Source organism: Populus trichocarpa, chromosome 8, assembly GCF_000002775.5.
Source record: "Populus trichocarpa isolate Nisqually-1 chromosome 8, P.trichocarpa_v4.1, whole genome shotgun sequence".
In the NCBI taxonomy this organism is placed as follows: domain Eukaryota; kingdom Viridiplantae; phylum Streptophyta; class Magnoliopsida; order Malpighiales; family Salicaceae; genus Populus; species Populus trichocarpa.
The window spans coordinates 13,924,943-13,938,231 of NC_037292.2; the positions used below are offsets into that span (position 1 = coordinate 13,924,943).

The window sequence follows — 13,289 nt, forward strand, 5'->3', positions numbered from 1 at the left end:
TAATTCAAACCAAACACCTCAATTTGGTTTGAATTAGTTCATGGGTTTTTTAATTAGGTTTTTTCAACAGGTTTTGATGTAATTAGCCAGACTCTTTTTGGATTATTTTGATTTTTTTAATTTATAAAAAATTAATTTGGTTTTCAATTCAGTTTTTTTGTTTATGGAATCAGAAATTAAACCAAATTGAATTTATTTTTTTAGATTTTCTTGTCAATTCTCTCAATTTAATATCTTAAGTAAGTTTTTTCACATTCTAGGTAAATTTTATTTGACTATTAACACACTATTTATTTTTACATTTAAAACTATATTTATGTTGAAAAACAATTAAATTAATATATATTTTTAGTATTTTTAAATAATATTAATATTTTTTAAAAAACCATTTTAAAATCACACAACAATAACATATGTAAACTCATTTTAGATATAAAACATCCCTTAAAAAATGATTGAGAGTATAGTAATAGTTGTTTTTTAAAGTGTTTTTTATTTTAAAATATATTAAAATATTTTTTTATTTTTTAAAAATTATTTTTGATATTAATATATTAAAATAATATAAAAATATTAAAAATATATTAATTTAAAAAATAAATATAAATTTTTTTAAAAAACCATTTTTCAATGGATTATCAATCACTGCCTTAATGGTAGAGACATGCCATCATTACTTTACATTTCGTCTTTTCTTCTTGACAAAGAAGCTTCACCTACCACCTCCACCACACGCCATATCCCACCACAACCACACGCCATGTCCCACCAAAACCACAATTCAATGAATATGAAGTGGTCTTTTTTAAAGTTATTTTTTAAAAAATATATTAAAATAATTTTTAAAAAAATACTTTTAATATTAATACATTAAAATAATTAAATTTTTTCAAAATTTCACACCCTTGTTCGGAGCACAATACAATACAGGAGTATATGGACATTTTTTTTACCTTTCAGGGAATGTTTGGGAACGCGGCTGCGGCTGCGGCTGCGTTCTCAAACAATTTGAATTTTTTTTTATTTTTTTTATTAAAATTTAATATGATTTGTATGTTTTGAATCGTTTTGAGGTGCTGATGTCAAAAATGATTTTTAAAAAATGAAAAAACATCATTGACATGTATTTTGACACAAAAAATTATTTGAAAAGCACCCACAACCACACTGTCAAACACGCTCTTAGATGTGAAACCAATATCAATTCCCCCGTCTCCATGTTTCTATTGCATTCAATTTTTTACTCGAGTGAAGATGCACGTTGGGATTCAAATTTATCCACCACAAAATGGAAAAATAATGTCTCTGTTATTTTTTTAAAGATTAATATTTATTTATGGATTTGATATGAATTAATTTTAGTTATTCTTTTTTTTACAATACGGTTTAATCTTATACATAATGCTATTTCTTGTCAAACATAACATACTAGTAATAAAATTTTTTAAACAACATTATCCAGACAATCAAGATATGTTTAAATATGTTTTATGAGTATTTGAGAGTGTGGTAGTGATTAGTTTTTAAAGTGTCTTTTATTTAAAAATATATGAAAATAATATATTTTTTTATTTTTTAAAAATCATTTTTAATATCATCACATCAAAATAATTTGAAACATAATTTTTTTTTTAAAATCATAAAACATGAGTTTCACCACAACCCCATAAATCCCTTAGTCCCGCGAAATGATGACTTCATTTTTTATCTTTCTAGAAAATTCAAAAACTCAATTTATTAAAATCAATTCAATCTGAAAGATTAATTTAAAATATTATTAATTCAAAATTTAATTTGGGTCAAGTTTAAGCTAAATTAAAAAAAATATATTAATCCATTGAAGGTTTGTTTTTGCTTTATAACATGCTTTTCAGCTAAAAAAACATCAAAATAATGTTTTCTAGTAGTTTTTGATGTGCATAGGTTGAAAAATACAAGTAAAAAAAATTATTTTAATTTAAAATTATTTTTTAAAAATACCATACACTACAACTCCAAATACATATTTAACTAGACTGGTTAAATATATTTTTTTCAGTGTTTTTTTAAAATATGTTTGTTTTAAAAAAATATTTTTTAGTATTTTTAATAATTTTAATTTGTTGATGTTAAAAATATAAAATATAAAAACTTTTATTTTAAAATATTTTCAATTTAAAAATACTTATACCACTTAACCATATAAAATTTAATAAAAAAACTACTTTAATAAAAAATATGATTCAACGACTTCGAGCCGCCAACTACCCTACCAAAAACCCAACAACCGGACCCCCTTAATTTTCGTCTCTTCTACGTCTACGTCAGAAGTCCCCAATTCCAAAAACCTCTTCTAATCTTTTCTTAAATCTTTATCTCCTCTTCTAATCATGGAAACCTCCTCCCCTTCCCCTCCCCCCCCTCCTTCTGCATCACAACACGGCGGCGACATGGAAATCCACTACCCTCCGATCACCACCGATTGGGACTGGAGCGATCTCCTGGACTTCGCCGTAGACGATCGAATCCCTCTCTCTTTCGATACTCCTGGTGACCTCACCCAAACTATTGACAATCCAACACCAGAAATCGAGTCTCAACAGGTTCAGCTTCCTGTTCCTGATCGGGTAAGGAAGCGAGACCCGAGGTTGACTTGCTCCAATTTTCTAGCGGGTATAGTACCGTGTGCGTGTCCGGAGGTGGATGAATTATTACGAGAGGAAGAGGCTACTTTGCCTGGAAAGAAACGGGTTAGAGTTGCTCGTGCCGGGTCGAGTATTGCTAGGTGTCAAGTACCCGGTTGTGAAACGGATATTAGTGAACTCAAAGGGTATCATAGAAGACACAAGGTTTGTCTACGGTGTGCTACTGCTACTGCTGTTGTACTTGACGAGCAAACTAAAAGATACTGTCAACAGTGTGGCAAGTTAGTATTTTTTGCAAAAAATTCTGTGCTTTATTAATAAAATCGACGTCTTATCGTACGGTTATTGATGCACATTTTAATCTGGCAGGTTTCATGTGTTATCGGATTTTGATGAAGGGAAAAGGAGCTGTAGAAGGAAATTAGAGAGGCATAATAATAGAAGGAGAAGGAAGCCAGCTGATTCTAGTAAGGCGAGTGCAGGTGATAAGGAAGTTCAAGGGGATTTGCTAACTGAAGATACTACTACTTGTGATGCTGAAGCTGAGAAAGGTTTTTCTCTTATATATAGTTTTTTCTCTCTGCCCGTGTGTGTCTGTTTGTTACTCGCGTGTAAAGGTCTTCTTGTTTGAATTTTATTCGTTGATCATTTGCTTATTGATGGCTGACTTTAGTTTGCTCTGGATCCTGGACCTGGACATGGAAATAGGATCCCGTTACCTATTTTGATAGGGTTCTTATTCAAATTCTATTTGAAATTAAATGCGCCAGTAGTAGGATCATAATATTAACATAGGAAGGGAGTAATTTCCTACTTTTATACCACAGTATCACAGCAAAAGATTTCTGGTCAAGGAATTGGAAAGAGATTTGTGTTCCATTTCCAATTTCTAAGTGAACCAAGAAGCCTAATGTATTTATTCTATGCGGTGCAGATGGTTGCTCCAGTGGTCAGATGGCGGAGAAAGAAGGGTTGGTTGAGTCTGAAGATGGACATGTTTCCACCATGAACTCCGATCCTAATTCTCAAAATGTTACTAGTGATAGTGGAGTATCTTTCACGGCTTTTGGGGACGTGCTAATGGATGGGGGGAAAGATGATTCCAAATTTTTGTTTTCTCCTTCGCATTGTGACAATAAGAGTGATTACGCATCCATGGTTGGTCTCTATTATTGTGTGGATTCTATGTTATGCATGCTTGATTTTGTTCATTTCTTTTTCTCTTTATTATTATTATTATTTCATTTTTAAAATTTGTGGAGTTACTGATTTGGAATTTTTCTTGTAGTGTCCGACAGGTCGGATCTCATTCAAGCTTTATGACTGGAATCCGGCAGAATTTCCTCGAAGGCTTCGACACCAAGTATTTTAAAGAATTACTATTACAGTTTAGTATTTGAATGAGAAATAATTTATATGCAGTCAAGGGTATCAGGAATCAGTTGACAGGTGTAACTGTCTTTACAGATATTCCAGTGGTTGGCCAATATGCCAGTTGAGTTGGAAGGATATATTCGGCCAGGATGTACAATCCTGACTGCATTTATAGCGATGCCAACATTTATGTGGGTGAAGGTAATATGCTAGATGTTTTCTACAAAAATCTCTTTGAAGGTTTAGATGAATCTAGAGTTTTTGAAGAAATGCTATCTACAACAATGCATATGCATGCTCTGTGTTATATGTAGATCTACACATAGTAATGTTTGATTGCTCCACTTAATTTTAGGTTTCATTTGCAGCATCTTTAATTAGTGAATCAACAAAACTACAGGGTTCTCTATTAGTTATTTGGATTTCTGTGCATGCACAAATGTCTAAGCAGATATATATGGTGATACCCATATTCTCAAGGCTGAGAGTCTGAGAGCACTCATTTACTTTCATACCCATATATGTTGAAATCTCCGAGAAGGCTGGTGTCTACAGTTTCTAATTTATGCACATTCCCAATGAGCACAAGCAATCACAAAATTTCTCACTGTTGATCATTCACAAATGCATTTACCTCTCCTCTGTTTTCTCCTTTCTTGTTCCTCTCATATCTGAAGTTTTCTTTTCCCAAGCATGGTTGTCAATTTTCATCAGGAATAACTTGCGCTCCACACAACTTTGAATTTTGAATTTATCCTTGCCCATAGCTTATGGGAAGCTTGATATTACCATTCACAGTGTAATGTGTTGATATTCATCCTATTCTACTTTTAAGAATTTAATTGGTCTTGCATGTAATAACTAATATTTTTTCATCTGCTTTAACAAAATGGTTGTTATTGATGCTTAATTGCAGAAACCATCAATACCATCAAGTAAATAGTTTATTTTTAAATTTCTAGACTGTCATAAATATTGCTCTCTTAATCTCCATTTTTTTTTCTTTTTCACTAACAGTTTTCTAATTTTATTAGATTGTACTCAATATTTGAACTTATACATTTACCTGTATGAAGCAGTTAGTTGAAGATCCTGTGTCTTATTTGAACGACCTTTTTGGTAGTGGAAAAATGTTGTCTAAAAAGGGCCGTATGCGTGTTTATGTGAATAACATGATCTTCAATGTCACAAAAGGTATGATAATTGTTTCATTCTTAATGTTTGTATATTACATGAGTGTATTGTTCCTAAAGGATGCAAGAACAAAACTAATTCAAACAACCAACCATAATTAACTGAAAGTCCGCTCTTAAATAGCCCTGTTCTTTATTCCTTTTCAATCATTTGTTCATTCCATTTGTTTAATTACTGAACATTCTATTGGCCTAGATGGAAATTCCGTGATGAAAGTCAATGTGGAAGGACACGCCCCAAGGCTTCACTATGTTCACCCTACATGTTTTGAGGTTGGAAAGCCCATAGAGTTTGTTGTTTGTGGAAGTAATTTGTTGCAGCCCAAATTTCAGTAAGGACTTTTTTATGCAATTAATCCATTTTTTTAGCATTTACTAGTACCATTTTGCCAGAAGAAGGTTTTTTTTTTTTTTTTCATTTTTTATTATCAATACATAGAAAGATTTTAACCAAATGGGGCTCTTCAAGGGATTATATGCAATTTGTTATAATAATTCATTTCATTTTGAATTGACCCCTTAGTGTGTTTCGTACTTAAATGTGATTGCTGCTTATCAGTCTCATTTTTAGTTTGTTGGAAAAGTTGCATTGAGGCTGGATTCATTGTTTATGAGCTCTCATAGTTCCTCATGCTTGATCATATCAACCCCAACTTCCTCAATTAGTGGATAACAAGTCAGATCTCCATTAGCATGGTAGAGAATCTTCTGCTTATGATCTATTTTCCTTATAAATAATAATTGATTTGTTGTCTTAAGGATGAAATCAGCTTCCTGATGTGAACAACCTTAACTCAATAAATGCTGATTTTGTTTCACAAGGAAACCAGGAAGAAATTCTTATCACTTGCCGCATCTCTGGTGCATGCAGATGATGCTGTCAGAACTGAAAAAAAAAGAAAAAAAGTTGCAACAATTTCTCTGGCTTCAAACTATTTACTGATGTGGTGGAGCTCTTTTTACTGGATGCACTATTATTTCCCTTAATAGTTCCCGGCAACTGCATTTCGTTTTCTTTGCAGTTAATGGATGAATGTCTTCTATTAGTTTTTGAATTTCTTGTTTCACTTTGCTGGAAATTCATTATCATATATCAGGCTTCGGTATTTGTATTTCTCAGCGTGATAATAATAGCCTTGCTGCTCAGCTCCAAGCCAAAAACATACAAGTTGCATACTGGAGTTCCCTTGAGCATCTCTACAAGTATTAAGTAGAATAACTGAATGTCTGTAAGATGATATCAACCTGCTAACCATAGTGGGAAAATAAACCATTTGTCAACCAAATAATTGATATTAGATATTTCTGTTTTTGGTGTATCATCACCCTTCGATATCTTAATATACCAGTGTCAAGTGTGCCTGAATCTAATGCAGTTCAAATCATAAGGTGAAGGATATCTGTTTTTAAACTCTTTGGTGTTGTCTATTTTAACTTTGTATTTATTACCTTAAACTTGCTATGAATCTAAAGAACTGCATCTTTCATTCCTTTTCTTCTGCATGCTAATATATGTTGTGAAATTTTTTTTCTGCCCAGTTCTATATTTTCTGCCCCTACAAAAATGATTTTGATGGCAGGTTTCTGGTATCTTTTGCTGGGAAGTATCTTGCGCATGATTATTGTGTTGCTTTACCACAAGCTCATACCAAAGGAGGTCCAGGTCTTCACCATCAGTTGTACAAAATACTTACACATTGTAACGAACCTAATCTTTTAGGTCCTGCATTTATTGAGGTATGTATCATGCTTTATTTGGGTGTTTCGCTGTCTATTGCTTCTTTTAACAAAGGAGCATCTGGCTATGTTTGTGAAGTTTTGCAGGACTTTCCATTTTGCATTTCTCTTTATATAATGATTTTTTATTTGCTGACATATTCAAAATGAACAAGGGAATTGTATCTTTTTCCTGTGTTGTTTTTTGCAATAGTTTCTTTTGTGGTTTATGCCCTCTGTTTTTCTTTTCTGGAATCAAAATCATTTTGTTCTGAGATTCCAAAATACCACCTGGAGGCTGAGGTGTGAACTGATAATATGGTTGTCATGCAGTTCCAAATTTCAGACTGACTTTAAATTTTTAAAACCAAAGTGGTTTATGTTCTCGGTAAATATATAATTTCTAATGGCCCTTTGTTGAGGTCTGATGTGGCATTTTATCCAGTTTGGTAAGGGCAATAAATTCGAATTTATATCTTTATGAGTAATTGTTAAAAAAATACTGGCTTCCAAAGATGAATATGAGGGATGCTGGTTTAACTACTTGTACCCATGAATTCTTAAATTCACCACCAAAATCATTCTATGTTCATGGAACCTCTCTACAGCTATTTTAAATGGTTCTTGTTTTGCACGAGGTTGGTGATGAGGGTTGTTCTGGTATTGGGACTAGGTTGCTGCATCATGTTATCTTGTGCAATCACTTGCTATTGGTAGCATCACTGGTGCTTAGTATTATTGACTTCCTGAGCCTGAAACTAGGTGTAGCTGATTTTGTTTAAAAAGTATATTTCTAGTTATGGAGGTCAATATGAGTATTTTGGAAAATGGTTTTTAACTATAAATGTGTTTTGCAGGTCGAGAATGAGAGTGGCTTGTCAAACTATATCCCTATACTTATTGGGGACACGGAAATTTGTTCTGAAATGAAAATAATTCAGCAGAGATTTGATGCATCTCATTCATTGATTATTGGCTCAGAGTGTGAGGTTTCTACAATGAGACAAACAGCATTGTCAGAGTTTATTATGGACATTGCTTGGTTACTGAAGGAGCCTTCAGCAGAAAATTCTCAACAAATGATGACTTCTTTCCAGATTCAAAGAATCAATTCTTTGTTGAATTTCTTGTTACACCATGAATCAATCATCATTTTGGATAAAATTTTAAAAAACCTGAAGATCATGATGGACAAAAAGGAGGCCAATGGTATGGTTAATGGCACTAGTGACACTAACATGAGGCTATTGCAGAGTTACATGGATTATGCAAGCAATATTCGTCATGAAAAACTCCAGAGAAGTGAAGTTTTGAAGCATCACTTGGAATTTTCTGGAAAGGAGAATAATTGCATTTCAGGAAGCTGCTGTGGAAACAACAAGGAATCAGTTGCTCTCTCCACTGAGGTAAGAATGTCAATGTTGATCACTTAAAGTTTTTAGCAATGTGTTTGGTTTTGTCATTAAGGATTGAAAGTTATGGATTTTTACATGAATTTACTATTCCATTAACCTTTATTGTTTACTGTTGTTGGCTTTTTGGTTAGTAACTTGATATATTGAATTTAAGAAACAAACTGGTAAAATTGTATGCACACAGAGCAAGCGGCAAAAGAAACTTTGGTTAATATCTGAGTGTTGACTCTTCCAGTTTCTGGAAAATGCATCAGATCACTATGATTCATTCTCTTAAAAGTTCATTGCAGTGATTTTTCCTTGGCAACTTGGAATCTCTTTTTTTATATTGGAAATCAACTTGTTTTGAATAGTTTGGCAATGGTGTCTTGTTTGGCCCTGATTTTCAGCCTACATTCTCGATAAGTGTCCTTATGGTTGCATCGACAAGAAGCATCCAGAGCTGCTTAAAACATGCTTTTGATCTGCTTACGTACCAACAATTTTAAATTTTCAACTGGTTTGAGAAAAATATCAAGGAGATGTTTTTGCCATAAGCAGATGCATCTGCAACCCATGAAATTTTGAGGTTTTCTTCTTTTTCTTTTTATATTTTTTAAAATTTGTCATCGTTTTACTTTCTTCTAGCTGAATTAACAGCAGCATGCAGCTGTATATTACTGTTCAATGCAGTGCTGTATCTACCTGCCATATTTTGGAAACTTTTGAATAGGGAGATCTTTGTCTCACCTTGTTTGACTGTGCAGTGCTTTATTGATGCCTTTTATGTTCCTTGAAGGATCATATGAGTTTTCTTTATTTGCAGAACTTGGAGCAAAGACCAAATGGTGTATTGGGAGTAATGGGAAACTCCAATTTTACTGTTCGAAGCGATGAGTTTCCACTTTTGACTAAAGATGTCGTCATGAGGATGAACCTCGTAAATGAAAGGCCCAAGAAATCATGTGGTCTCGTTTTCTCTAACAGAGTCTTGAAGTATCGTCCTTCATTTTATGTAATTGCTCTTATTGCTGTTTGTTTTGGAGTATGCGCCATTGTTCTGCACCCTCATAAGGTTAGCAAACTCGCAGTATCTATACGCAGGTGCCTGACAGAAAGATTTTAGATAAATAAATCCAGACTAAAATGCCATCTCTTGATCACTGGCTCTGTACATCCCCTTTACAATGTTAGATTAAATTGACCCCCCTGAAGCTTAAGGATGGGGTCTGATTCCTGACTTTGGAGTGTCCAAACTGCTATTTCTCCATACTGCCTTGATCTTGCCCTCGTAGGAGTATCAAGATAGAACCGCGGCATTCCCAAGAGTTGGAGATATCTGCTGCTTTTTTCCAGTTGGATGAGAATTCTTTGTAGGCAATGTCTAATATTCTTGCAACTTTTGTTTCCTCCTTGTACTGACAACAGCTTTCACCCCCAAGTTCGTGTATTATCTTTTTTGGCAATGATAATGATGGAATAAATTGCTAGGGAGATCTCTTTTTTTCTTCCTTTGCTACAGAAGTGAAGGTGTGATCACATTAGAATGGCTCTGAAATATAGCTCCCGAGTACCTTTTTGTTTTTGGTTTTTATTTTTTATTTTTTATTAATGTAGGTATTCAAACCGGCTTGTGCATATCTTAACTAATTTTAGAGGTCCTGAAGTTAACGATTATAAAATCATTCAGTGATCCTGAGATTTATGGGAGTTGAACTGGTAATCTTTATGGAGCAAATTTAATCTTTATAGAGCAAATTTAGGGTTTGACTAGTTCTGATTTTTAAAAACCATAAAGTGTTTTATATTTATTATTTTTTTTAACAAAGTTTATTTTTTTAAAAAAAAAATATACGATGTAAAAATTCTTATACAAAATAAATATAAAAATATATTATTAATTAAAAATATAAAAAGTAATGTTATGAATTTAAACCATCCACACAATCCTAATCCTAGAATATATTTGTTTTTGAGGTAGCTTTTATGGTTGTGGTTTGAAAAAAGTAAATTTTTAAAAAAATACGGTCAGTTGTAGTTAGTTGAATTTAAATATGTGTTTGATAAAAATTATGGTTGAAGTTGCAGTTAAAAAATGTATGGTTAAATTTGTTGTTGAAAATGTTGTTGATGATAAAATAATTAAAAAAATATTTATTTTATAATGTTAAATTACATGAGTATATGATTATTAATACATAAAAAAATATAGCAAAATAATATCAAGATCCTTATGGATCATGGATTAATTTTTTATAGTAATCTAAAAACACAAATAAATACACAGTAACAATAAAAAATTGTATATGTATATGTACATATAAAAACTAATACTAGATTTGACCCGAACTTGACCCGGATCATACTGGGTCAATAAATAGGTACTTTGAATCAGTATTATAAGGAGCTTGGGGAGGGAGATAAAACTGGCTGTAGCACAAAAAGAAGGCAACATAGAGGCATAAAAGAGTCAAAACACAAGAGGAGTGAGAGGCCTTACAAGGAAATATTCATTTTATTTTTAATGTGCCATATATTTTATTTTCTCTTTTCTTTTTATATATTCTTTTTTTATAAATAAATTCAAATAATAACTAATAACTCACGTGTGGTATTCTCGGACTGGATATTTTCTTGAGATCTACTCTAGTTATTTTGATCAACACTTTTAATAGACGCAGTTTGTGCAAGGAAGATCATAAATGATTTACTCTACCTACTTTAGCAGCTTTGTAATAATTACTAGTTTTTTTATTTTATTTTATTTTATTTTATTCAAACTTGAAATAATAAGACACGTAATTAACTATAATCTAAAATCTAAGCTGGTCTAAAGAAGTATCTAATCAACTATCCCAGGAGCCACGAATACATATATGTTCATAGTATCGAGACCCTATTTGGTTGCGTTGCTGCATTTTATTTCAATTATATATTTGAAAGTGCTTGCCACGTGTTATGGTTTCATATGATCTAAATTAAAATTAAAATATAATTTATATTATTTTTAAATTTACTTTTTCAAACTCTAACTTAAAAAAACCTACCATAATGACAAATACCCACGCTAGACAGTTCGTAACCGAAAGGGTTTTTCCATGTACACTTCCCTGTCTTCGGTCCCCGTCTGAATAATGAGATGCATGGAAATTGAATGATATTATTTTTTATAATGCTACTCAACAATCAACGTACTCGGCTGACTCACATACAGCTGTCTACAGTTTATTTTTTATTTTTATTTATTACTCCTTTGTATTATTCCTTACTAATAATAACAATAACAATAATATTTTAAATAATTATAAGTTATTAAAACTCACTTAGCCAGGCTGAATTTAGAAAAACTAAGTGGGAGTTAACTTGTTTAAATTGAATGAGTTAACTCAAGTTTATTAACCTAACTTATGACTCAAGTTTTTAAACAAATCATGAGTTAAGTTTAGTTTTATAATTATAATTAATAATGTATACATAAGACTTTAAGAGATTAATATAATGATTTAAAAGTTTATTTTATATTTTGATATTATGGTCTTGAATATGGGACCAATATTTCTAGTAATTTACTAGGTTTTTAAACAAACAACACTGCTTTTATTAACTTTCACTATTAATTAGGTTTTTCACACGTTATTTGCAGCCAAGCAATATTAAATTAAAAAAAACTAAAAGAGGTTGATAATTCATTGTACATACAGGCTCAATACATTGCGAACGACAATAATATATTTACTATTTTACTCTTTAAAAAACTCATTTATATTACTTTTGGGGGGTACAATTGTAATTGCACAAGGACTAATCGGTTATTATCACTTGGATGCTCTTGACATGCAAAAAAAATAAAAAAATAAATTTGCTTTGATTAAGGGGTGATTTTGATTTTTTAATTAAAAAACACATTGAATTAACTTTGTTGCCCCTTTAAACAAAAATATCTTAACTAGGATTCGAGGGCTTATTCATATTTTTCTGTTCGTCTTTTTGTAATTATTGGTTCAAGATAAGGGTGGGTTAGTCTTTTACTTTTTAAATGAACAGTTAATTTACTTAGTTACGTTTCAAGTTAAGAGTTTTTAAACTAGGGTCGAAGGGCCTATTTGTCTTTTTATATATATATAAAACTAGAGAAATTTAGTAAAAAATATTTAAAGAAGAAATCCTGCTAGCACGTTTTGTTCACGTGCTAGAGTGTTAAGCCACTCTATACACTTTAGGAGATGCGTGCAGAGAATTTTGGTGGTGAAAATTATGCATCCGCAGTGATGTTAGAAAGATTACGATGTCCTCTTCCAAATGAGAGGGCGCGTGTGGTGGTCCGGTCGATGGTTTGACTCTGATGATCTTTTTTTTTTCTTCTCTTTGCCTTGGAAAGCATGCTGTCCAATTAGAAAATCCAATGTTATCCTCTTATTTTGTCTTGGTATTTGATCCAATCCTCTTGCTTTTGATTGAATGATTTTTGTCTTAATTTCTTTTCATTTTCACCCTTGATTGAAATGTTATTTGTCCTCTTATTAAAATGAAAAGAAGATAATAGAAACAAAAATAAATACAAAACTGAATAAAATAAAATAAAAAATATTATGCAAGGACAAACATATAAAAAATATTATTTCAGAATAAATATTTTTCTTATAAAATAAAGCTCACTTGTATAAAATAAAAAGAGTTATTCAAAAATTAAACACAAACAAAATTATTTTTTAAAAAAATTTATTCAAAAAAGGTCTGCAAAACCCACGGCCTAGATCATGAGAACATGATAAATTAATAGAGAAGAAATTAAAGATAACCATAAAATCTTCAACAGCCGAAGGATGAAATTGGAGAAAAAAACCACACAAAAATTATGATTAAAAGAATGAGGGAGAAAATTGAAATAAAAAATAAATTAGAAGGTATAAAAAAAAATTAAATTGAAGGGTTAATTTGAAAACAAATAAACTTTAACAAGAGGAAAATTAAATCAAAAGAATAAGGGT

General features: G+C 31.5%; 1 protein-coding gene across 1 annotated transcript; it reads left to right on the forward strand.

Annotated features, from left to right (window-relative positions):
- Nucleotides 1-2,326: 2,326 nt before the first annotated feature.
- LOC7473261 (squamosa promoter-binding-like protein 7) lies at nucleotides 2,327-9,825 on the forward strand. The gene is made up of 10 exons (XM_002311775.4): nucleotides 2,327-2,905; nucleotides 2,994-3,175; nucleotides 3,559-3,782; nucleotides 3,913-3,987; nucleotides 4,092-4,199; nucleotides 5,078-5,192; nucleotides 5,388-5,523; nucleotides 6,772-6,928; nucleotides 7,765-8,313; nucleotides 9,128-9,825. Exons 1-10 carry the CDS (start codon nucleotides 2,370-2,372, stop codon nucleotides 9,425-9,427), a joined length of 2,382 nt encoding a protein of 793 aa, XP_002311811.1. The 5' UTR covers nucleotides 2,327-2,369; the 3' UTR covers nucleotides 9,428-9,825.
- The last annotated feature ends 3,464 nt before the right edge of the window (nucleotides 9,826-13,289 follow it).

Excerpts from the sequence above, each read along its gene's own strand:
- LOC7473261 (XM_002311775.4), top strand. The coding sequence starts at position 2,370 with ATGGAAACCTCCTCCCCTTCCCCTCCCCCCCCTCCTTCTGCATCACAA. Across the intron at positions 5,193-5,387 it reads GATCTTCAATGTCACAAAAG|ATGGAAATTCCGTGATGAAA; the intron begins GTATGATAATTG and ends CTATTGGCCTAG. Across the intron at positions 6,929-7,764 it reads TAGGTCCTGCATTTATTGAG|GTCGAGAATGAGAGTGGCTT; the intron begins GTATGTATCATG and ends TGTGTTTTGCAG.